General features: G+C 46.0%; 2 protein-coding genes across 2 annotated transcripts in view; both read left to right on the plus strand.

Moving 5' to 3' along the window:
* LOC103904595 (keratin, type II cytoskeletal 4-like) overlaps positions 1-11,518 on the plus strand; it is a 19,942-nt gene extending 8,424 nt beyond the window's left edge. Inside the window, 8 exon segments of the mRNA XM_019473807.1 lie at positions 7,001-7,170; positions 7,831-8,042; positions 8,261-8,321; positions 8,751-8,846; positions 9,161-9,325; positions 9,729-9,854; positions 10,543-10,763; positions 11,413-11,518. Coding sequence (XP_019329352.1) covers positions 7,001-7,170; positions 7,831-8,042; positions 8,261-8,321; positions 8,751-8,846; positions 9,161-9,325; positions 9,729-9,854; positions 10,543-10,763; positions 11,413-11,518 — 1,157 coding nt within the window.
* A 5,629-nt stretch (positions 11,519-17,147) lies between these two features.
* On the plus strand, positions 17,148-22,696 carry LOC103904605 (keratin, type II cytoskeletal 4). The gene is made up of 9 exons (XM_009286102.1): positions 17,148-17,669; positions 18,536-18,750; positions 19,082-19,142; positions 19,807-19,902; positions 20,501-20,665; positions 20,752-20,877; positions 21,156-21,376; positions 21,690-21,718; positions 22,218-22,696. Exons 1-9 carry the CDS (start codon positions 17,211-17,213, stop codon positions 22,694-22,696), a joined length of 1,851 nt encoding a protein of 616 aa, XP_009284377.1. The 5' UTR covers positions 17,148-17,210.
* The last annotated feature ends 1,949 nt before the right edge of the window (positions 22,697-24,645 follow it).

Consider the following 24,645-nt stretch of genomic DNA (forward strand, 5'->3'; position numbering starts at 1 on the left):
GGGTCCATCTCGGGAGGTGGAGGAGGAGGAAGCTCAGGTCATGGAGGATCAAGCTCTGGCCATGGTGGGTCCATCTGTGGAGGAGGAGGAGGTGGCTCAGGGTATGGAGGAGGAGGAAGTTCAGGCAGTGGAGGCTCCATCTCTGGTGGTGGCCACAGCTCTGGAGGATGGGGATCCAGCTCTGGCAGTGGCAGATGCAGTCCTCTGAGCGGAGGGCTGAGCTGTGGTGGTGGCAGCAGCTCTGGTAGGAGAGGGTCGATCTCTGGAGGTGGTGGAAGCCCTGTCTCTGGAGGTGGGGGATCGAGCTCTGGTGGTATCTGCAGTTCTGGCAGTGGAGGGTATGGCTCTGGAGGTGGGGCTAGCTCTGGAGGGGATCAGGGTTATGTAGGACGGGGCCGTGGAGGTGGGAGGTACAGCCCTGGAGATGGGACTGGAGAATGCAGCTCTGAGGGAGGGTGGTCTTTTTGAAGGTAGGGTTACAGGTCTGCCTATGGAGGTGGCTCAGGTTCTTCCGGAGATGCTTCCCACAAGTAATATTTGCATGCAAAAATCCGCCAGTGGAATGGGAAGAAGGTATTCCCTTCGCTATCGGAGGCAAGGGGGGGCTTTCCTGCCCACCACTGAGTCCACTGGTAGTCTGAAGGGGTCGCACATAATCCCGAGCTGTCTTCTCCCTGCACAGCCATCTCCTGAATTGTCCAACCACGCAGTGTTTTATGACAATATTGTGATGGTTGCTCTTGTTTCCTTAGGCTTTCTCTGAGCACTTCAACTCGGGCTGTTTGGGACCTCTGTCTTTGGCAACTAAAAGCTTGAAACCCTGTATCTGTTGTGTGTGTATTGGTCTATGGGAGGGCACGACTCTGACGTGTACGATGAGATTTTTGAAAGAACTCTTTAAATATATAAACCAGTTTATAGAGATCTGATCCAACTTCAAGAAAAATTAGTGAAAAAGTGGAAGAAGGTGTTTATAAAAGAATGTCTGTTGGGGGGGCACAGCAGTGCTGAACATCTGCTGTGAAAATGGGTTTCGGGGACAAGTCCTGTTGGCCTAATTTAGCCAGTCAGCCAGGACACGTGGGTACATCTCAGTTCCATCATTCCCTCCAGGAGTCACTTGTTAAATAACCTGGGGGCAGACTGAATCGTCCATGTAGATTTTGTTAGCATTGCAGTTGCAGATAAAGAAAGGAGCAGAAAGTCTATGAACAACAATGTCTCCTTATCTTGCTTCTAGTCCCATTTTTCCCCCTGGGGTCCCAAATCAAAGTTGGATGGTAGGTACCCAAGTAATCCTTTTTTGGCCAACATCTTATTCAATGGTCCCTTCCATGCAGAAGCAGCAAGATGTTTTCCGAATTTCTCACAGAACCTCCTTTATGTCCAATCATAAGTTCTAATGAAGAGCAGAGCAGCTGAGATTACCGGGAAAGTTTGTTCAAGAAGCTCAATGCCTGTGTCACCTTAATTTCTGTGTCACCTTAATTTAGCAACACTCCACTTAGATAACCGGAGTGTCACAATCCCATCAAGAATATTTCATGTCTCTTCCCCAGTCGGAGGGAAGGTAGGATCCTCTTAACCATTTTTCAAAGAAATGCAACTGTGAAGACTCCTGGGGATGGCGGCCAGTGGGGAGCGAGATACTCAGCTTGGTGGGAAATCCACTGTGGAGACCCATTTGCAAATGGCTGTAGAGCCATGAAAACAACTAGAGAAGGTTGATGGGGAGTCACAAAGGGCTAAATCAAACCTTTATAGCATAGTCTGGAAGCAGTTATGAGTACCCTGCATGTGGGGAGGTCTAGACACTGTATTTCAGTCAAAACTAGGTTATCGCTGCCCTCATCAACTGCAGAAGCCCCTACGGAAGCTGTGAAGCAGTCAGCTGTGGTAGTGAAATCTGGAGATTGTGTTAGCAAACCCCGCTGAGATAAGCCTGTGTGTTCATCTCCACTGGCTCGCATCCCACAGGTTCAGCGTGTGGGTGGTGTGAGTCTACCCTGGCTTGCAAAATGCCATGTAGAGCTCCCCTCCAACGGCCGAGACAGTTCATTCGCTCTGTTAAGGGCTGCTTCTACATCATTCACTGAAACGGTTCAGTTCTTCAGGATCCAAGTGATAAATAAACTGCATCATCACAACCCCATTTTTTATCTAAGAGATTAGGTAAGACTTTTCAATCAAGACAAAGCCTTCCCTCTTACAATAAAAAGTGGAAGCTGTGAAAGGTAATGCTGCGCACTACCAACTATTGTTGGGCTTTAGTTTCACTGTTAAATTATGTAGACAGGGTGCCTAGAGCTTCTCATCTCTAACCAGAAGAAATAAAGAATTAATATGAACACTGTGGTCAGGCCTGGGGGCTCTTTACTGATCTGTTTTGTAGAGTGAAAGGTTGAAAAGGGAGGAGGTAGAGACGACGGAGAGAAACAGGCACTTCTGGAGGCAATTCAAAAGACCTAATTTGTACATCTACCTTAGTACGGGATGAACCACCCGCTGGAGATCAGACAAACCATCTGTTTCGGTTGACTATAACAGGAGCCTGGGAGACCAGCTTAGAAAAGAGATTGCTAACCCCCAACTCGTACAAGGGGCTTGATCAGCATTTCCACTAAGTTGGTTTAAGTACTGTTTACACAATGCTAGTACATAGCCTTAAGTGCTGGGCTAATTTAGTGAAGGAATGGTTTGGAAGGGTATATCAAAACCCGTTCTGCTTGTCAGCTAAGCTATAATGATATCTCCAGTTTCTGGAGATGAGTGTTCTGGCACCTCCTGCCATATAAAATTATCCCTGTTTAAGTAGGAGTGAAAAATCTCATCCAGGATTTCAGTTGTCTACAAATACAATATTTTTTAAATGCTTAATTATTGCGGTTCCTTTCCTGCAGCAGCTATGTGGTCCAACTCCGGCCAGTATCTGTAAGGAGCTTGTGTATTTGGTTCCGTTAAGACCAAGGCTGAGTTTCAGGCCTTTGAACCATAGAGATTTCAGCTGGGATGATTTTCTTTCTACCACCACAGCGCATGCAAATTGTGGAAAGTAGCTAAAAGAGGTGCAATGTCAATGTGTATCACGACATGTCCACTGCTGATTTTTCATTGACTCAACGCTAAGTTGCATATGTCAATTAGATATTGCCCATGCCTTTTTGATCAAAAATGCTGCAAGACAGATGGCGTAAGGCTGTGCCCAGAGACATTTTGATTTTTGAGGTTCAGGGGCTGAGCTGAAGTCATGAGAAGAAGAAGATGATCATAAGATGGGGCCTTCCATTAATGTCAGTTAATGTCCTGGGGCATATCACCACAACACTGTAAACGTGCTCAGGATGTAACACTGAAAGAAGGTGTCTACTGACACCCTGTGCCTAGGCGCAGCTTGAGCCTCCCAGAGGCTCACTGACATGATGAGCAAGATTTCAGGTACGAGGGGAGGACACCAAGGTGGTGAAGAAGATGACAGTAGGTCAGTTGTCCTTAAAGCTGGTGGTAACCCTCTCAGTGTTGTTTTTCTGCCAGAGGTGCATTACTGGATGCACACATATTTTACAAAACATCCCAGGCTCATAGTCAGCCTCAGAGTACGAATCCATATGACACCTCACCGTCTCGCAAGGACCGAGGACCTTGTTGGTCCCATGCTGTCCTGGCTTCTAAATATTGCCTTCTACAGCTGTGAGCTAGCTCTTGCTAGTGGTATCCTGAGAGGTTTCTGAGTGTTGAGGTATGTGTGAACGGGCTCATGTCACCACCAAGGTCCCAACCAAGAAGCCATGTGGACGGGGAGGCTCAAGATGCATTAGATACCACCACCTAGTGGGAGAAAAAAGTGGTGTAGAACTGGTCTTCGCGCCGGCTCTCCCACTCTCTCTCTGACTGATGGAGTTTTGGGCTTGAGCCCTCTTCGCTGTACAGATGTGGCCAGAACAAGAAGTTCCCTCCTGACGTACTTTGGCAAAAAGCTGTGAAATTAGTCAGGGCTACGTTGTAGCACCATGAAAACTGTGGGCCTCTTATCTTCATTGCTTGGCCTCTTTCCAAAATTCCTGGTGATTAGAAGTAAATTAATGAGCTGTGATTACCCTGGGAGCTACTCCCGTGGTGCCCACATACACATACACCCCTCCCTCTCCTGAAAGGAAGCTGCAGCAAACACAATTGCTCTGACATGAATACACTGAGTTCCATCAACTGGATGGAAGCAAGTGGAGAAGATCTCGTGTATTTTAAACCTGGAGACTCTCCGCTGTCAAACGACACACAAAAACTTTGTCTCCTGCAGCAAGTTGGGTGGGATGAAATGAAGTTGGGAGAGGAAGGCAGAGCTGACCTTGTGGTCCTCTAAACTACAGCCTGAGCTGGGCAGTTGAGAAGAGCCCAAGGGTTGCATCAGGTGGCATCATCTGCCTTTTGGGGATTCAGAGTCATCAGGGAACATCCAGACTCAGAGTCAGAGGTGAGGCTGATCCGGATGGATGAACCTTTCACTATGTCTGGGAGTGTGAAAACCCAAGTTCAGAAGTTTTGCTTATCAAAGTGTATCTATGGGAGGAAAACTTTTGAAACCATCCATGACCCTGTAGGCTCTAACCACAGCAAGGAAACAGAAACTCTGAGCTAACTCTTTCTTGCTTGAAAGGAGTCAAACTCTCCTTGTTAGCAGCAGGGCCAGGCAGAGTGCCGTGAGATCACCCACCCCTGCTCAGAAGGTGCAGGAGGACCATCAAGCATCACGGCACCTCATCATCGGGGCCATGCAGATGCAGCAGGGGGGTTCAGTGGGAGACCAAGGAGAGACAAACTGGAAGCACAAAATGAAGACCGAGTCAGAGCAGCTCCAGGCCAAGTGCCCTCCTCCTGGGCTCCAATCCTGCTCTTCCAGCTGGGATTGCCATGGACTCTGCCTGTATTTAAGCAGCCAAGTGAGACACCCAGGACTTCAATCATTCCTGCTCTTCTGTGTGTAGGTGTAATTGATAGTGCTGTCAAGAACCTGCAATTAAGCTAGTTGTCTTTCCAGCTACTTCATACCATCAATTATCTCTCTTGCTTGGCTAAGGGCAGGCTGTTCCAGTGCAGAACATTTGCAAATAATGAGGTACAAGAAAACCTTTGGCATCAGCTGCTCTTGGAGACAGAATACCAGCAAGGTTTCTCGTAGCCAGTTTTGTTTTTCGTCAGCCTTCTTGCGAAAGGTGGTGAAAGAGCCCTCCAATGAGCCCAGCGGAAAGAAAAAAGAAAAAAAATCCCTGCAAAAGCAAGGAAAGAAATGAGCAAGTGAAATACTATCAAATTTCTTGGGAATTTGCCAAATTGCCAAAAAAAACCTGACCAAGGTTTGAGCCTATTGAAAAAGTTGAGGATTAGTGTGGCATAACAGCAGGGGAAAACCATTTCTTTCAAATCGTCTGAAATGAAACTCTTCACCTTTCTGTTTTGAAAGAGACTTTGGCAAGAAGCCACAAGGACAGAGGTGTAATCTTGGCTCCATCTCTGAGGTATTGTGAGGCTCCCAGCAAATATATTAAACTTATCAGCCTTTTCTTCCCCGTCTGTCAAGCAACTCTAATAGATCTTTTTTATTTGCCTTGAGGTATCCCAAGGGTTTTAATTACAAACTCAAATACAAAGGATAGTAACAGAGAGTAGCCATACAGCAGCTGTATTATTAAGGTATTTTTGCAAGATACTGGTTGCTGATGCATTCATAGTCTGCCCACCAAGGCCAAGCCTGCCACTGTTTCCAATTAAATGATTAACAAGCATCCAGTTAACAGCCTTGTGGCTGAGCTTCCTATTTTCTAGGCTATTTATCGTCTTCTCCATGCGAGTCTCATTTTTCGATGTTCTACACAATCAGAGCTGAAAACTTAACGAGAAGATACAGCTACGCTAATTCATTCTTCTAAAAGTTGGGCATCCGAGTCTGAGCTGGTCACTTTAGACTTTCTTGGACTCAAGAAAGACAAGGAAGGCTCTCTGGAGAGCAATCTCTCAGACATGTAAGTCTCTCAGCACAGACCTAGCATCAAAAGTTAGAGGAGATGAGTCCTGCCCAGTCAGTTATGGTCTTTAACTGAGGATGGTGTGTGGAGGGCTATTTATAAAAAAGAAGTATTTTGCACTCTTGTAGCACAGCGAGGAAAGTTGCGTGTCCAGTCCACGCTGTGGTTCCCAGCTTCCAAGCACTGGGCTGCCTTCGGCTGTGCCTCGTGGGCTCATACTGTCCTTTGTGAAGGGAGTGACTATGAAAAGAACAGATACTGAAAAAATCACTTCTAATTTGCTGTTCAACAGAACATTCCTTTACAGATTGTCCTTGACAGAGGAAGATACTCTTAAGGACATTTGCTAAACTGTAGTTAATGTAAGGAAGGAGGACAAACTAAAACAAAAGAAGAACCCTCACAAAACCCAGCCCATGGGATCCTCCAAGCTGAGTATGCAAACAAAGCGATTTTAAAACAGTAAAATTCAGTAGGATTTCACAAATGTTCAGTGTTACGCATTGTTTTGCATATTTAAACCTATGAATTGCTGCCAGGCAAGGCAAACCCCAAGAAAATCCCAAATTATTCATCTGCATCAACCAAGCCCCACTTCTGAGATACGTATAAAGGAGGCGCTCAGGGGTGTCGGAGGGGCCCCTTTTTGAGTTGCATGCTCTGCTGTCCTCCAGCATCCTCCCCTCCATCACGTCTGCCAGCATGAGCCAGCAGCTGTCAGCTGGAAGTTCTTTTCATGGGAGAAAGTTCTCCTCATCATCTTCTGCTGTGAGTGGCATGAGCCGCTGCCGAAGCAGCACCTTCCCCTCTGCTGTGCTATTTGGCAGAGGTTACGGAGCCTGGAGCCACAGCAGCCAAAGCCTCCAAAACACAGATGGGTGTAAATGGATTTCTTCTGGCCGAAGCCTCGCACAGGGGGGTCTGTGGAGGCTGGGGGTGCAGGGGCATCCATGCCAACAGTGAAGGTGGGAGTCGTGGGTTAGGCTTCCACAGCAGGAGCTGCAAAAGTGAAGGTATTCGTGCAGTGCATGTCAATGAGAGCCTGCTGCAGCCTCTTGATGTGAAGATCGACCCTGAAATCCAGCACGTCTGAAAGCAGGAGAGAGAGCAGATGAAGAGCCTCAATAATCAGTTTGCCTCTTTGATTGACAAGGTGAGAGCTGAGACAAGACTTAAAGGAACGATGAGTCTTAAGTGTGAAGGAAACCTTTTTGTGCTCAGGTCTTTGATTCCTCTCCTTCTCTCATCCTATTACATGAGCATTGTGCTGGTTTTAGCATGCATGACTCCAGTGCCATGAGCTGCAAGTGCAGATCTAGCTGATAAAGTTATTTTAATCTGGCTTATGTGCTTTGATAAGCTGCATCTGTTTTTATTATTAATAGTGGAAGGGAGCTGTTCCTCCAAATTATCTTACTGAGCTTCTGCGCTGTTGACTTCTCTCTGTGCAGCTAGACCTTGTAAAGTTGCATTGTCTCCTATCGATAAATGATGGTTTCCACTATCAGCCAATTGATATGCAGATCTATTTAAATATTCCATGGTTTCTGTAGCTGCCACAAAGGCTGTGCTGTCTAGGGCTTCCTTGGAGAACGGGAGAGCAGCATGCCCATGTCCAGTTTGCTCTAGGATTGCAGGATTATGAAGATCGTAATGCCTCCCTTTTGTCCTCTCATCCCCTTCAAACCACAATGAGCCCCTGGAGCACTGACTCAGAAGAGAAGATGCTTTGTTCCCCCCCACATTCATCTGGTCCCCATACAATGCATCTAAGCATGTGCCTGAAGAAGGTGGCTTTGCTTTCTGAACGCAGGTACAGCATCTGGAGCAGCAGAACAGGGTATTGGCCACCAAATGGGCCTTACTCCAAAAGCAGGTCCTGCCATCCCAGAAGAACATCCAGCATGTCTTCGACAACTTCATTTGCATCCTGCAGAGGCAGCTGGACTCACTGCTGCATGAGAGCGGGCAGATGGAGCCTGAGCTGAATGACACGGAGAAGCTTGTTGAAGAGTTCAGATGCAAGTGAGTTGAGCAGAAACCATCCACAGGGCCGTGAGCTCAAACAGCTTGTCTAACATGACTTTTATTTTTGTCCGTATCAGTAGACTTCTCTCTGGGGTCCACAAAGCTGAGCCCCAAAAGGCTGAGGTCCAAAAGCACCCTGACCCCTAAATACCCAGACAAACAAGGTCTCCATTCTCAGAACAACCCAGTAACCAGTCTCTTCTCTTCCCCAACAGATACGAGCAGGAAACGAACAGACACACAGCTGCCGAGACCGAGTTTGTGTTACTGAAGAAGGTAAGGAATTTGGATGAATGGAAGGGTTGGATGCAGACATCCAAGGAGTTTCCTCTGATCTGCTCTTTGCAAGGCGAGGGTCAGGTCTTGAGAATGTTAAAAGTCATTGGACAAGTATGGATGCAGAAAAACATGTCGCAGAGTATTGCCAGAGAGCATTAAAGCTCTGCCCTTTAGCACAGAAAATATATTTCATTCTAAACTGACAGCTTGCTAGTCCTAATGCCCAAATCATGATGTTTTTCAAGCAAGAACTCAGCGATACTGTATGTGCTTTTGGGACCCCTCAGCTGTTGCTGTTCAGGGGATATCTGAACTTCCCAATTATATTTCCTAAACAAAATTTCTTACTCTAAAAATATAATGAAATTGCCTTAGATCTCCGTGTAGGTACTATTTTGACTTCTAAATGTTTGGGAACTCTTTTAGGATGTGGACTGTGTCTATCTGACCAAGAGAGAGCTGGAAGCAAAGCTGCAAACCCTAAAGCAGGAGAGAGATTTCCTGAAATGTGTTTCTGCTCAGGTGTGGATGCTCCTGTCCCAACCTTGCTTGATGGCAGCTGTTCCTACCAGCCGCTCCTTGTCTACATTGATTTAGGCCTGATTAAACCAATCCATCAAGCTCTCTCTTTGGGAGGCAATGGGAATCCCAGATAAGGAAGACTTTGAGATCTCAAAAAACCCCCAAACAAACCCCTCAAGCTGCATGTGTGACCGAATCTAGTCTCAACTCCTGGACTGTAGCTCAGGACAAGCTCTCAGTGGTGGTGTTACTTCCACTGGAGTGTGAGATAAGAAATCCAGGGACAGCTTACTACCACTTCACATGGCTTCTAGGAAATTGCTGCGCTGGAGAGAAGTCCCTGTGCCACTTCTGTTGTCGTGAAAATGGACAACAGCCGAGGCCTGGACATGGAGGGCATCCTCAGGAGCGTTGAGTGCTGGTATGAGGACATAGCTCAGAAAAGCAAGGCAGAGCTGGATGCGTTGTACAGAACTGGGGTAAGTTGTAGCATCCAGCGACATATCCTTAATTCTCTCACTGTCAAAAGCAGTAGTGGAAAGGCAGTGATTTTTTTCTTTCTGTCTTCGCTATGTAACTTCTGGACCTAATTTTCCATTCTGCTAAACTGGATGGGGTCTCCAAGTCAGGAGAACATCCCCAAAACAGATACACTGCAGTGGGGCAGGACTCAGTCACGCTAGGAATGGGGGAGGTTGTAGGTGAGTTTAACAGTGAAAGCTACAGGAGGAAAGCTCCATTTGCTGCCGAAAGTCTCAGGAGCTGCAAAGTCAGGAGGACTTTTCAAAAGCTAGTTTAATTCACTTTGGGAACAGAAGCAAAGCTCCTGTGTTACACACACTGCCTGTATTAATTGCCACCTCTCTCTTTTCCTACAATCAGTATCAAGAGCTTGAGGAGGCAAAGGGGAGACATCGCAATGAACTGAAGTCCCACCAACAAGAGATTGAAAAGCTGAGTTTTGTGATCCAGAGAAGGCAGTGTGACCTTGAAAATACGAAAAAGCAGGTATGATGGATCATATTTACTCACTGGATCTCCTAGATGTGAGATCCCAAGTCATGTTTTCTACATCTCTTTTGTCTTTATCGAAGAGCATTGCCTCACACGGGTTCCATTGGCCTAGAGAAGATCTTACCAGTGCCGAGCAGGGAAGAAGAATTATCTGCTGGCCTGTTTTCTGCTGGATTATTTTGATTACTGCAAAGAACTAATTGTGCCAAATTAGATCGTTGGATTAGCTACAGCCACTTGGAAAATTGCTACAATTGCTCCAGCAAGAATTCTGGCAGGAGACAATGCTTCTGACACAGGTTCAAAGGATCCAAGAAGTAGAGTAGAATTATGACTCACCAGTAATTCAGCAGCCATGCAAACTGGTATAATTTTCACACCATCTAATTCATTATATAGTTTATAACGGGAAGTAATGGAAAACCTTAATTATTAGTTCCAATTAGAACAAAGTATTGGTATCCTCCAAACAAGGCTTAAACACAGTCTGGCAGTACAGGGACATGTCCAGCCTTTCTGCAGTACTTCAGAATTGATATTTGATTTTGGAAACATTTGGCTTTCCTAAAACCAACCTCAATATTTCCCAATTTGGGACTGTCAAAAGAAGTGAAAATTTCTCTTTGAGTACGGCAAGAAAGAGGACAGGAACAATAAGGACTTCTTGTGTCTCCCCTGACAGGTGTCCTCTCTGCAGACATCAGCTTGTGATGTTGAGCAGCGTGGGGACTGTGCCCTGAAAGATGCCCGGGAGAAGCACGTTGAGCTGCAGAATGCCCTCCAGAAGGCCAAGGATGAGCTGGCTTGCATGCTGCGGGATTACCGGGAGCTGCTGAATGTCAAACTGGCCCTGGATATTGAGATCGCAACATACAAGACTCTACTGGAGGGTGAAGAGAGCAGGTGGGTACCACTACAACCATGTGTGGGCAGTGTTCAGTCCTTGGGACTCTTCAACAGAGACAAGGAGGCTGGAAAATGCTAGAAATGCTAGTTACACGATGGATAACCTTGTGACCTTCTTCTGCTTCAGGATAGGCTTTGGGAGCTCTGTGAGAGTGTGTAAGTAAGCTATTTTCCTTACAACATTAAACAATCTGGTTCTGGTTTGCATGGGGAGGAGGAAGGCTGCGTCCTCCCCATGAGTGATTCAGCTTGTGTTTTCCCATGACAGTGATCACCACCCCTTGCAACACCATCTCTGGCTGCGAAGCCGACCTGGGATGTGGATCTGCTGGACAGTCCAGAAGATGCAGGTCCTCCTGTAGCGCTGGGAGAGCATCCCTACCCAAAGACGCTGGTGCCTGCCACAGAGGATTCACCTCCAGAAGTGCTGCCAGCTCTGTAGGCAGGCGGTATATCCCTAGTGCTCCCAACTGCATCCCTAGGAGTGAAGAATTTAGGGCTGGAGGTGGGGGCCATTTGTGCCAGAGCTCAGCCCCTCTGGGCACTGGCGGACTCTGCAGTAGGACTGCAGGGAGGTGTGGAGAGAGCTGCAGAGCTGCAAAGGGTGTGGGAAACTCTGCTCACCCACAAGGGATGTGTTGGCCAGGGGTGAGGATTTCAACTGGACCTCCATGCCCCCGGAACACCCGGATCTAAACTTCAGCTGTGAGAGTCAGGACAACCAGGACGTAAGACCTAAAGTAGAAAAATGAAAGCCCTGTTCCACTTTCAGTGGTAAAAACAGCCTCAACTCCACCTGACACACGAGGAAGAGGCATATTGGGTACAAGCACATTGTAGCATCATCAGACCACATCACAGAAACTCCATCTGGGATCACATCAAAAAAAGGGCACTGAAACATGCTCCTTTTGATTTCTGCTCTTTCTTTAAAGGGCTGGTGGTTGTGTTGGGGCACTTATCTTATTATCACTCAATTCCTGCTTCCCATCAGCCTTCTTTTTTTCCTGATTAAGCCTTTGCTATCTATGAAAGAAGTTGTGATATTTAAATCAGAATCCTTTCCCTAGAGTGCTCTGGGAAGCGTTTCTGGAAATGAGCTCTCTAGGACTCACCATTTCATCAAAGTCTATCTGACGCAAGTCAGCGGAGTTGTAGTGGTGAGACACACAGGGTCACGGAGAGGAGGGGCAGGGCTCCAGTGATGTTCTTTGTTCACTGTCTTGGAGCAGTTTGGTCATCTATATGCAGGCAGGCAAGTCATAAAGGAAATCTCAATTCAAAAAACCACATTTCACTTTCTGTAGTCAGCAAAGAGTAATTACGTCGCTTGTACTCCTATTAGCTTCCTTGCTTAGTGTCCTGACATATGCATAAATTACAGCACCCTCACTTCTATCTTGATGACTCAAGACCTTGAAGCTTTTTGCTCTTTTTCCAATAAAGTGCATGGAGAACGAATGTGTCGCCACTTGGTTTTTAGTATTTCCCAAGAATACAGAAATGCCCTGCTCCTAAATTGGACAAGACATGTCTGCTGATTAGAAGTCTTAACAATTAAGCAGAGGTGGCAGGGCTGCCCAGAGAGCGGCATATAGATCCAGTCTTTGGTTGGTGTAAATTATGGAAGCCTTTTAAAGTCAGCTTATTTATGCTGATTTGCACCAAATTTGGCTCCTACCCAATGCTATTCAATGGGTGTTTTAAGATTCATAGCGAAGTCATCTCAGTCTCTTTGCATTTTTATAGCGTGTCTACCACAGAGGTGTGACGATAAAACACATTTTATACCTCCTCAAAATCTGCTGCAATAGGGTCATTACAGGAAAAAATCTCAGGAATGTGCTTGGTTGCTTTTTTCAGCATCATTTTAGAAATCCTACAACTACCAGTTTAGGATTTCAAAACAGATCAAACGGAGGTATTTTATTGTACATTTGAGCAGATTAAAAGAAGAAGCCAACAAATTAGGAACGTAAATCAACCACAAAGACGGAAGTGTTTTGCGATTAAACTGATGAAAGCCAACGAGCAGAACAAAGAAATGAACCATATAGAGGCAAGTTGGACAGATACATGTTTTACAAAAGGGGGGATCCAGAGTGAAGGTCTTTCCTATCCAAAGCAATTATCGTGATTCAGAACTGGAAGAGCTTTCTCTCTTCCCCCTAATTCTCCTGTGATAGGAAGCTATTTCTCAATCAAATGTGAGGAGCACAAGAGAAAACAGTCACAATCTTTAATGAAGAAAACCACAAGAAAGATTTGACAGGAAAAGAACAATTGAGCAGCCATAAATATTCATTAAGAGGGGTTTAAGTATGTCATAAAGGTTATGGTGTTCCCGTTGAAAATGGATGATCCTGTCACTTTTTATGCAAGAGAAGAATAAGTCAGGGAAATGACAGAGAATTAGTGTTGCTTTCTCACCTCCAAACTCCCACCTGCCATCATTTCCAGATCTGGTAAGTTAATTTAGCAAGTGCTTTACTGTAAACCTGTGACCAGCCTCTCTGAGCATCAGCGCCTCATGAATCAGCTGGGCGTTTCATCAGACATTCAGCAGTACATCACAAAGCTGCACAAATCAAACGTGGGCCTGGGCACTCGGGCTTTAGCATTATAAAAGGAAGAGCTTATCTCCTGCCGGCTGAATATGCTTCCCAGGAGGACCTGACCCAACTTCCATGGGCAATTCCTTCTGTATGGCTCAGAGAATCTCTTCCGGCCAAGAAAACAGCTTCAACTGGAAGGGATAAGAGCCCCTCTAGATTTATAGGGAAGTTGCTGTAACCTAATAACAGCTGCAATATTTTTTTTTCCCTTTCCTGATCTTTTTGCTTTAACAGGCAGCGTGATGCCTTCCCATTCAGCGGCCTGGATTCCCATACATCCCACATTCATTTCCACCGTGCAATTCTGTGGGAGGAAGACATCAACATGAAAAAGATCAAAACAATCCTTTGCTTTGTTGCAAGCCTCAGCTTTACAGGCGCTAATCACCGCATAGATATGATATATGCATACATCAGGAACTGAGCAAATCTAGAGAGCATGTGATGTTGTGTGTTCTCATTAAGACTTCAAAGGTGCTAAAGAAATTTGGCGCCCAAAGGGTGGGACTAATTTCATCTAACTTTAACCATCCAGAAGTGGGGCGCCTGGTCTAGTTGTCTGGTTGTCTAGACTGCCTCTGGTAGTCAATAAGAAGAGAGGTAAGTACCTCCAGAGGTGGATTCCTCCCACCTGTCTTAGCTGCCTATTTTAGGATGCGATGAATCACCGTCTGGAGATGCCTATCTCTTTCCATTAGCCATAGATGGAGTCTCAAAGATGAAATTAGAATACATGGCTAGTTTGATGGCTGAAGTAGGGAGGAAGGTGCACCCAGGCCCAGCGTTTGATGAATTTTATGAAGAACATCCTTTGAAAATCCCAGCCTCGACTTCTAACATAGGGCAGATGTAGGCTAATGAGAGGAAAAAAAATACATTACTGGATTGAATTCCCTTGGACAACTTTGGCTTTAGGATACAAGGGAATGAGGCTGCGCTAATCAAATCAATTCTTCAACATCTCATGAATGACGTGGACAAGAGTCTATACAGTCCATGAAACTGTGTGTATAAAAATACATGTTATGACCCCATCTTACATCTATCAAATGCTGTTAGCACAGGTAGGTTATTGCCATTGTCTTATCTGAATGCAATGAGTTTTCTAGGGCTGTGGATAATTACAGAGATGGAGCATGGCTCTTTGAGACTATCGCATAAAACATATTTTAAGAGCTAGTTCGGATTCTTCTCCAGAGGCAACAAACAAATTAGTGAACTTCACATGTTCTTATAATGAATTCCACTTTCAGCAGCACATTCAGGGAGAAGAATGCTGACAAAGGGAGAGATTGCAAGTTGTCAGAATGACTCATTCAACCCCTCATCAAAATATTTTCCTTTTTTGCTTCTTCAGTCCTTCCCCTCCTTTTTTTTTTGAGTCAAAAAGATGCAATTTTTGCTTCAGAGTACTCTCCCATTTCCCATGTCCATGCTCACAATAACAAATTGTTGATTCCTGAGATCTTAGGTACCAACAGGCAAAACACTCATTGTTCCTTGGAAGGACCTAAAAGACATTAAGTGAATCTTCTGCATAGCTGCCTTCTCACCGGGATTCAGGAGCAACAACAGGGATTTGGCTAACACAGAAATTTTACCCAATACTGGGCAACTTGTGCCCAAAATCTCTTACCTATCAGGAAGCCAGTGGCTCTGGTGAGGCATTTTGGAACTGGGGCTGCTGCAGCACAGTTGGTTCACAGACGTTTAATTGCAGTCTATGATATGTTCCAGGTGTCTCCCACACAGCCGACGTGTATAATGGGGTGCAGAAAGGGAGCAGTGGCACACCAGCCTTCAGTCTGACTTCTGGTCCAGGGTGCAGTCTTCCTATATAGAGCTCGTAACAATTGGCTTTTGTACTCTTTTTTGGATTCAAACATGCATTTCGCTTCTGATAAATCTTTGTTTAGAACTTAAAGGATCTGGGAAGTTACAAGCTTTAGCTTGAAGTCTCTAATATTTGTTTTAACTGATATTGGCAAATGTGCTGGCAACCCAGTATAAACTGTGAGCCTAAAATACTATAAACAAAGGTGTAATCTGAGAGTCATGCTGTAAATATGTTGAACTATCCCATTTGTATAGGGCAAAAGTATCAGTTTATGCAACTAATTTATACCACCAGCCCCTCAAACTCACATAAGTGGCAATTACACGTTCAATTAATAGCCTTGTGAACCGCGGTGCTGCAGTCACGTCCTATGGTTTCGGTGTGCATGTCTTCTTTTTAAGAACTTGGTATTAGAAGGTTTAATGTTTTAAGGCGGTTTAGCACTGTTTTTATGATTTGCACCACCTGATCCTACCTCTTGGAAAATGTTTTTGGAGGGGGTTAATGAGGATGGGGGAAGACAGCTACCGGGTGTCTCTAGATACTACCAGGTTGTATGTATAACATGCAGACTTCTCCAAGCATTGCTCCCCTTCAGTTAGGAAGAGCTGAGGGCATTTAGTTGTTTGCACTATAATGTCTCTTTTTCTCCCAAACACTTTACTCTCAAAGAGCTGAAAGAGCCCTATTGTTTTGACTTTCCAAATGCCAGTTTGGAGAAGGCCCTGAGATAGCTGGCAGATAGGTTCACTGTCTCACCTCCTTGGGCTGGTGATTAGGAGAGAGAGAGATTCATCTTGCCAATGTGAGTCAAAGCCATCTCTGGTGTCCAGCCTAATCTACTCATTAAGACTTCCTCCGTTGATGGAGAAAGACCAGCGCCTGCGGAGAGTGAATCACCCCAGTTCCCCTAAGCACGGACCCAGGGGCTGTTGCCTCTCTCTAGGAGGTGTAACTCCATTGAGTGTCAAGGACGTGTCTGGCAAAGTCACCCAACTCTTAGCTGTTGTTTCTTGAATGAGGTGGATCTCACCAGGCTGAAATGCGCTACTGTTCCTTCTTTGTTCCCTGTAGAGACTACCAGAAGATGAATCAAAAAGGTCTCCAACATCCAGCTTGGTAGAAGCTCCAAGATAGCGAGGGCCAAAGGTTTAACCGTGCCAAATGGACTTCAGGTTAAGAGTTTGCAGCATTACTCAAGTGAAAATGTCACTGACTGCACAGAACATAAAGCTAGTAAGAAAACTGAAATATGCCTCAGTTCCTGGATGCAACCTGCTCTCTTTTGGTGGTGTTTCATGTGGTAAGAGAAGGCCAGCGTGAAATGCTGCATGGGAATGTTTTGGGGGGGCATTTTGAGTCCTTGCATGTGAATCCAGACCCGTAACTCAGTGAATGTGCTAGTGTTTCAGGCACAGAAATGATCTATCCATCACAACACGACTTCCATGGTGTTTTTCCATGGTTGACTTTCTTTTTTCTTTTTTTTTTGGTTACTTTTCCGCACCCAAAACAAGCCCGGTGAGAGAAAAAAGGAGAGATTGTGAAATTACCCCCACAAAGTGCAAGCCTGCAAAACATGCCATCATACACAAAAACCCATGAGACACAAAACCCCAAACGACAAACTGCAAACAAATCACAAAGAGTTTCTTCAAAAATGTTTGCTAAACTATAATTAGCCTAAGTTAGGGGAACACTTCAAACCGTAATATATTCTAAGCCAACTTGCAAACAGAGCACTTTTAGATTCCTTTTTATTTCCTCAGTAGTTAGTATTTGCTGGGCTGTTTTGCATTTTGAGGAGCATTTATTGCTGCCAGGCAAACCAAACCCTTAAGCACTTTAAATTAATGTCCTGATCCTATCAAGGCCAGCTTCCCAAACGTATATAAGGGGTAGCATCACTGTGTCACTTCAGCGGGATCTCTGTTCCTCTCCTGCAGAAGCGCTTCCCCTAAACTTTCATATTCCACCTTCAAATAAGCCACGATGAGCAGACAGGCGCCTACAGTGAGATCTGTCCTGGGACGAAGAGGTTTCAGTTCAGCTTCGGAGATTTGTGGTCGAAGCTACGCCGCCTCTGCCTGCCAACCTGTCCGATGCGGAGCTGGTGCCTATAGCAGCAGGAGCGTCTGCAACCTGGGTGGAAACAGGAGAATTTCCTACGTGAACGGGGTCTGCGGTACTGGATGTTTTGGAGAGTTCGGCTTCGGCGGCGTAGGCTACGGTAATGTTGGAGGAAGGGTTGGCCTTTGTGGCCCCAGGGGATATAGTATTGTGAGAGGTTACCCCGATCGCAAGGCTGATGGCATCCAAGGTATCTGCATTGACGAACGGCTTCTGAAGCCCCTCTGTGTTGGGGTCGACCCGCTGGAACATGAAATACGCTGTCAGGAGAAGGAACAGATCAAGACCCTCAACACCCAATTCGCCTGCTTCATCGACAAGGTGAGTGCAAACCTGCTCTGTACTTGCACTTCTTTGAGAAAAATAAAACACAACCAACCTCCTCCAAACCCCCAGTCCACCTCGTGGCATGATTCACTGGCCTGGGTCCATGCAAGGGTCCAGATTCCCACAGAGCCATGTTGGTTCAGAGTGAGATCTTCAGTACTGGGGAAGGGCTCATTTCAGCCACATACCGGTCCCCGTATTTGATGGTGTTTGTATTGTGGCCACGGTAGCACTGGACTTCCTTGCAGGTGTCTCCTCTCTGGATGGCCTCAGTTCAAGGCTGGATTTCTCACTGCATCCTTGTTCTAGCTCAGCTAGAAGTTACAGCCCTGACGGGCTCATCTTTCTGCCCTGTATTAGACCCTTTTTCCCTCTTTGTCTTTAAATACAGCGACTGTTCCAAAAACATTCCTGAGGGCAAAGGGGGTTAATCTTGATTCAGGCACCTAAACTTCAGATATCTAAGTCTGAGCTGTCACCTTAGGACCCCTTTGTAGAAAAAACAGAGACAAACAGGTTCCACCCTCCGGGTACTCAACCTCATCCTAAAATACATCAGAGGCACCATCCAGAGGAGCTTTATTTCTCTTCATTGGTGAGAAAGGCAGATTAAGACATCTGCCTTTAGACATCTAAAAGTCACATCTGTGACTTGTAGATTTCTAAATAATTTAGGCATGTGACTTTTAAATTTCTAAATAAAGGCAGGTTTTATGATCATTGTGGTTTATCACCTCTCACTTCTCAAAAAATCCTATTCTTACACCTGCAGTTTCACAGTGAGAGCAGACAGTTAAACCAGTTGTCGAGTTACTGCATTCATCTCTTTATTTGAAGAATTGCTATTTTTTGGCCTGCAGGTCCGATTCCTGGAGCAGCAGAACAAAGTGCTGGAGACCAAGTGGGGCCTCCTCCAGCAATACGTCCTACCAAAGAAAGGGAAAAACCTTGAACTGTACTTTGAGAATTACATCTGTGACCTGCGGAAGCGCCTGGACTGCTTGCTATGTGAAAAGCAAAAACTGAGCAGCGAAGAGTGTGCCACAAGCCAGCTGGTGGAGGAGTTCAAGTGCAAGTAAGGACCTTCAGGTCTCCTCTAGCTGTTGGCATTTCACTTCTCCTCTGGTTCATCTCAGGCAACATCTCCCAGACATGTGGTGCATCCCCTTTGGGGATGTCACGTTCTTCTGTCCCACTTGCAAACTCTTTGCATTGTTAATGTTGCTGTTCATGAAGAAGCTTCTGATCTTGGGATGGTCATTAGAGTTTGGTCTCCAGACACTGATCTTACAGTGCCCGATGGCAGCCTCTGAGCAAGCGAAGGTTGTGATTTATACCTGATGGCTAATGTCTGTGTGTCTGATAGCACTGCTTGGCTCAGCCCTTTTCTTCTCCTTTTCCAACAGATATGAAGAGGAAATCAACAGGCGCACAACTGTGGAGAATGAGTTTGTGGCACTCAAAAAGGTGAGAAGCTCAAAATACATCAATCATTATACCTGTAATAGGTTTATTTGGTGTAAAGCTTGGCTGAAATAGTGCATTGTCAGCAAATGCCTGGCAAAAGTGTTATAATGAGCAGGAGGGAGGCCTGTAAAGAGGCACAGGGTCAGAAAAAGAGGCAAATGCAAGTAGAAAGTAAAAATAATGTATCCTCAAAGCTTACATCATCAGCACCACAGCAATACTTTTGTTACCCCAAGCACATTCTTGAAGCGTAATGGGAGGGTGTATTTGCGGAAGGGGGACAGAATGGGAGAGGTCACACTGGAATACCCGGTGTCTAAGATGCTGGTTATTTTCTGACAGTCTCTTCACATCCTTTATTCTTGGACATCAGAAAAGCAGAATTCATTTGAACAATATTAAAAAATTATGTTTAAATACTCATTAGTCAATTCTGAGTTTGTAGCTAGGTCCTAAGTAATAAACTAGTAAACTAATCCCTGTAAGTCATGTTGGAATGGTTTTGTTTTCCTTTAGGAGACACCAGGGCATCTTGACTCACACCTTTCTGCTCTTGAAATCTTGTTGAAACATGTTTCTGTTTTATTGGCGCTGCCTCTGTCTTCTGTGTGTTTCTCCAATGTTTTCAGTGAGATTGGGCTGGAACATGTCTCCTGTCTTTCAGGATGCAGACTGTATCTTTTTGAACAAGGAAGAGCTGGAGGTGAAGGTGGATCTGTTGAGAAGGCAGTTGGAGTTGCTGAAATGTGTGTTTGAGGAGGTGAGTTTCTCTGGTCCCTCCCAGGAGTTTGGTGCTGCTGTCTCATCCTTCAGGTGCTCCAAATTTCTACAGCTTGAAACCCCTCTTGGACGTGTCTCGTCCCAATCCCTGAATACCTGAAAGCATGGAAGTACAAGGTTGATATAATATTAACATGATTATGCTGGAAATAGGGTGGTTCCCCCTTTCTTAAAGCAGCTCCAGGTATGAATTAGCTGTGTCCTAACTCTACCCCTGAGAAAAGAGATGCGTCTGTCTAGTTACTCCGGATTGCAGTTGTCTGATTAGAGCTACAGAAACTCCCAGCTTAATCCTGTCATTAACATCAGTAAAGCAGCTGAAGATGACAGGATACCAAGGGTTAAGTCACTCAAATTCCTTGCCATTGATGTGGGCAGAATTGCTGCAGGTCAGCATGTAGGTCAGCAGCTGACATGTGGCAACTCGTCCAGCAGGGAGGATTTTCTGCTGAGCCAACCTGAGGGACATTTCTTGACTTGTTATATCCATCAGCAGTGTGGCTCTTTGTCCCAGCCCTTCCTTCACTACAAAGTCTGAGAAGTGCTAACAGCTGACTAAGCCATTCCCCAACCTGTAGGAACGAGCTCAGGTAGATCGCCAGCTATGCGACACTTCGGTCATCGTGAAAATGGACAACAACCGAGACCTGGACATGGAAAGCATCATCAAGAACGTTGAATGCTGGTACCAAGAAATAGCTCAGAAGAGCAAAGAAGAAGTTGATGCTTTCTACCAAACCAGGGTGAGTAAGAAGCAACCTGGGTGTCTGCCTGCCAACTTAACAGGCTGCAGGTCAAAAACGACGATTGTCTTGTTTCTTGGTTCCAGTTTCAGGAGCTCCAGGATAAGAGAGGCAAGTATTGCGACGATCTGCAAAGCAACAAGTGTGAGATTTCAGAGCTAACCCGGATGATACAGAAGCTGCAGTGTGAACTGGAGAACGTGAAGAAGCAGGTAGGAGAGGCCCAGAGGTGATGTTTCCAGAAAGGGCAATGTCTTGGAGGACAGCTCAGATATGAGGGAAGATGACGCATTGGCCTTTAGTAGATTTAAGACCTGCTCTAGGCTGCAGTTGGAAAGTGTATAGTTGAAAAGTGGATAGAGAGAAGGGACACTGGTGGTTTTTTTCTCTTTTTGCAATTGGAAGAGCGGATTAATCCAAAACCAGACTGTCCAGGAATTAGGAAACGAAGCCTTGAAGACACCTGCACTGTTATCCTCCTCTCTGACAGGTCTCCTGCCTGCAAACCTCCATTTGTGATGTTGAGCAGCGTGGGGACTGTGCCCTGAAAGATGCCCGGGAGAAGCACGTTGAGCTGCAGAATGCCCTCCAGAAGGCCAAATATGAGCTGGCTTGCATGCTGCGGGATTACCAGGAGCTGCTGAATGTCAAACTGGCCCTGGATATTGAGATCGCAACATACAAGACTCTACTGGAGGGTGAAGAGAGCAGGTAGGTGACAGAGATCTTGTCCCTTTTCTCCTGTATATCAGAGGCCAGAATGATTCCAGCTCCCAAGTGAATTTTGCAGCTCCAGGATCCTCCCAGGCTCACAGAAACTGGGGCTGGAGAGATGGCTGGAGGCCATACAGGCCACCCTTGTGCCAGCAAAAACAGTTCCTGTCCTAGGGATAGTCAGACGTGTTACAACAAGGAATTAAGTGGGCTGGACGTATGGCTGGAAGTTATGAGAAACGTCAGGTTTCTAGATGTGCATGCTGCTGGTTAAGAGGATAACATGCATTTCTCTTCTCTCCCCTAACAGGATATGTGTGGGGAACCCGGTGAGCGTGTGTAAGTAACCTGAAGATTTTCAGCCATGAGGGCTCATCACTTTAGGGAAGGCAGTTTATGGAGTAGCATTATCTGTCTGCCCCAGCTCCCTCTGCCTCCCTTTTCCATTTCGGCCCAGGCTGATGTTGAAGGTTTAGTCCCAGAAATCTCAAATACCTCTGAATTTAACACAACCCCAGCTTTTGGATGGAGGGGGGGAGGTCAAATTCATGACCCTTTCCTGCTCTTGGAGGAAACAGCGAGCTGTCCTGGCAAACCCGCCAGGCAACCTGGGGAAGAATATGCCACCGGCCAGATGAGCAACGTGGGAACTGGGAGGATCTGTGAGGGGGTGTGTTGGGACATGGGGGAGGAGTTGGAAGGAGCAGAGGCTCAGATACATTGGACAAATCTAGAGGAAATCAGGTTTGGTCGGTTCTGTCACTCATGAAACAACTTGCCTTGTGGGAGTCTTCCAGTTTTCCTCTCTAAATAATTAATCCTGTGGGCTGTCTTGCAGCTGTGGTCAGCAGTGGCTACAATATCCCCGATGACTGCGGGATGCTGGCTGCAAACGGGGCTGCATGTGGCTATGGCTCCCTGGGGAGACGGTCCGGACGACACAGCTCCCAGAATGGAGGATTCAGCTCCCGGAGCGCTGGGATCCACCCCAAGAGAGTCATTAGCTCGGTGGCTAAGCAGTGTGTCCCAGAGGTGTATTGCCAAGCCGGAGGGGTCAACTGCAAAAATGGGGGATTCAGCTCCCGGAGCGGGGGGTACCCAGCCCGCACCGTCATCAGCACGGGAAACGGGAGCTTGAATGCTAGGATGGGGGCTTGCCAAGCTGGTGGGGTGGTCAGCTTCGGAAACCAAGGCTGCGTCATCAGGCAGCTGGGGGGCTCTCCCGTCGTCGTTGCAAACAGCCCTGAAGTTGTGGGGTGCAACAACGGCGTGGTGGGGAACTATGGGGTTGTCAGGGACCCGTGCGTTGTTCCATAGGGCCATCAGCTGGGGAGGTGGCACAGCCAGCAACGTTGGAGGACAACGCTTAGACGTGCAGTTCCTACCACTGAGATGATGCAGGATAGTTTCTCTGCCCACTAGTAGCAACATTTGTCACCAAGCCCATTCCCACATTTATTAGCATCAAGTATGTACCCCACCAAGTTATGTTTTCAGAGTCCCCAACCCTAAAGACACATCTAGCAAGCTTCTCCAGCAGGTGCTCAACACAGTATTATTTCTCTGAGTTTATACTGTCTACATTATCACAGCTTTAAGGGTTTGCTTGTTGCGCTGCCTTCTCTCTCTGGCTTTTCCCATAACGAGCAGATTCATTAACAATGTTCTTCCTTACAAGACACCTCTTTTTCTTCCAGCTCCTCCCAAAGCATTTCAGAAAAGAGAGTGATGATTTAACTTTCCCAGGAGGCACTGCAAAGAGCACGCTCCCTTTTTTTTTCTTTTTTTTTTTTTTTTCTTTTGGTCAAAGAAGAAACCCTGAGCTGCAAATTTCAGCTTAAATTTTAAACAAGGCGATGTCAACTTTCAAAGCACCTGCTAGTTACACTGCAGCCATAGGCTTTTTGTGGAATTTGCTTACAGATGAATACGTAGTACTTTCATTTGCTTCTGCATGTTAGGGGTGGCTAGTTCAAAGCGTGCTGATTTTTAGAAGAGCTCACCCCCCCATCCCCACCCCTGAAATGCCAAGGGAAGTTATTGGTGCATAAATCTTCTGAGTTGACATCTTGTACTCACATAAACAGAGCTTCTTTCATTGACTGCTCAAACTTCCCAGCTTTTCACTGCGCCTTCAATAAACTGCATTGAAAGTACATGGTTTGTCTCTGAATTTTTCCAGAGTCGGTATTTAAAGAAATTTCAAAATGGGTGAAGAAGTGCTCTTTCACAGTCTACGGGGGGAAGAGAGGACCGAACAGATCTTTTGATTCTCTTTAGACAGTTTGGAGCATGGTGGGACTCAGATGCCAGGAGAGTCCAATGGTGTTTATTCTGTTTTATTTACCTCCTTATATCACCTGTAAGATATTTTATAGCCCAGTAGCAACTGATGTCAAAGATCGCCAGAAACCCCCAAAACAGTTCTGAGCACCGTAAGATGTCCTCTGTGACAAGTTTGCCAGCCTGTAGCTTCATTCATTGCTGCAACCTCAGAACAACCTATTTGTTTGATCCTTCCATGTCACAGCAGTTGAATGAAGACAGATGCCAACGCTGACCTTCTGAGCTCAACAGGCTTGTGATGTGGGCTGTGCTTTGCCAGTCATATGTATTTCAGACATAAAAACCTTTGCTTCAGTGGCATTGGGGCTGACAAAGTGTGACATTTACCCTGTATGACTTAAAAGGCAAAGGGATAAGTTATGAGATCCCACCCCATAACGGGGTGGGATCGACTTTGTCTTAGTTTTGAAGTCTCCCACGTAGAGCTCAACATATGAGCTGGTTGCTGGGGGCTCATTTCATGGAAAGAAATCAACATTTCCATGGGGTGATTCATCTGACCAAACACAGGCGCCTAATTTAGGACAAAATGCATCAAGCTCTAGACTCTACTGACTGCGTCAATTAGATCTCTCCTGGCTCTGCAGGCAGCCCGGGGCCGGGGTATTAGTGCAAATGGAGACATCACCATGCAAGACGCCTGCATGTACTCAGACGCTGTCATCCGCTGGATTTGCAGACGCTATTATCACAGTGAATTTCTCCCTGTCTCCAGCACATGAAGAATTACAGGCCACACGGCACCACTAATCTCCCTGCTCTCACAGGGCAAAATTCTAATTGCAACCTAAAAAAAGTGAATATTAAAGACTGATGCAAGGAAGAAGATAAGCACCTTTGGGGAAGGGCATGCGAAGACATTTCTATGCTAAGAGTAGAAACTGTCTCCTCTAACTTTGACCATCTGCGTGTCAGGCCCC

This window comes from Aptenodytes forsteri, unplaced genomic scaffold (assembly GCF_000699145.1).
Source record: "Aptenodytes forsteri isolate BGI_AS27 unplaced genomic scaffold, ASM69914v1 Scaffold268, whole genome shotgun sequence".
In the NCBI taxonomy this organism is placed as follows: Eukaryota; Metazoa; Chordata; class Aves; order Sphenisciformes; family Spheniscidae; genus Aptenodytes; species Aptenodytes forsteri.

Bases quoted from the DNA above. Each gene is read 5' to 3' on its own strand.
- LOC103904605 (XM_009286102.1), top strand. From the start codon at position 17,211: ATGAGCAGACAGGCGCCTACAGTGAGATCTGTCCTGGGACGAAGAGGT. The intron at 17,670-18,535 runs GTGAGTGCAAAC...TTTGGCCTGCAG, and splicing joins TCGCCTGCTTCATCGACAAG to GTCCGATTCCTGGAGCAGCA. The intron at 20,878-21,155 runs GTAGGAGAGGCC...CCTCTCTGACAG, and splicing joins TGGAGAACGTGAAGAAGCAG to GTCTCCTGCCTGCAAACCTC.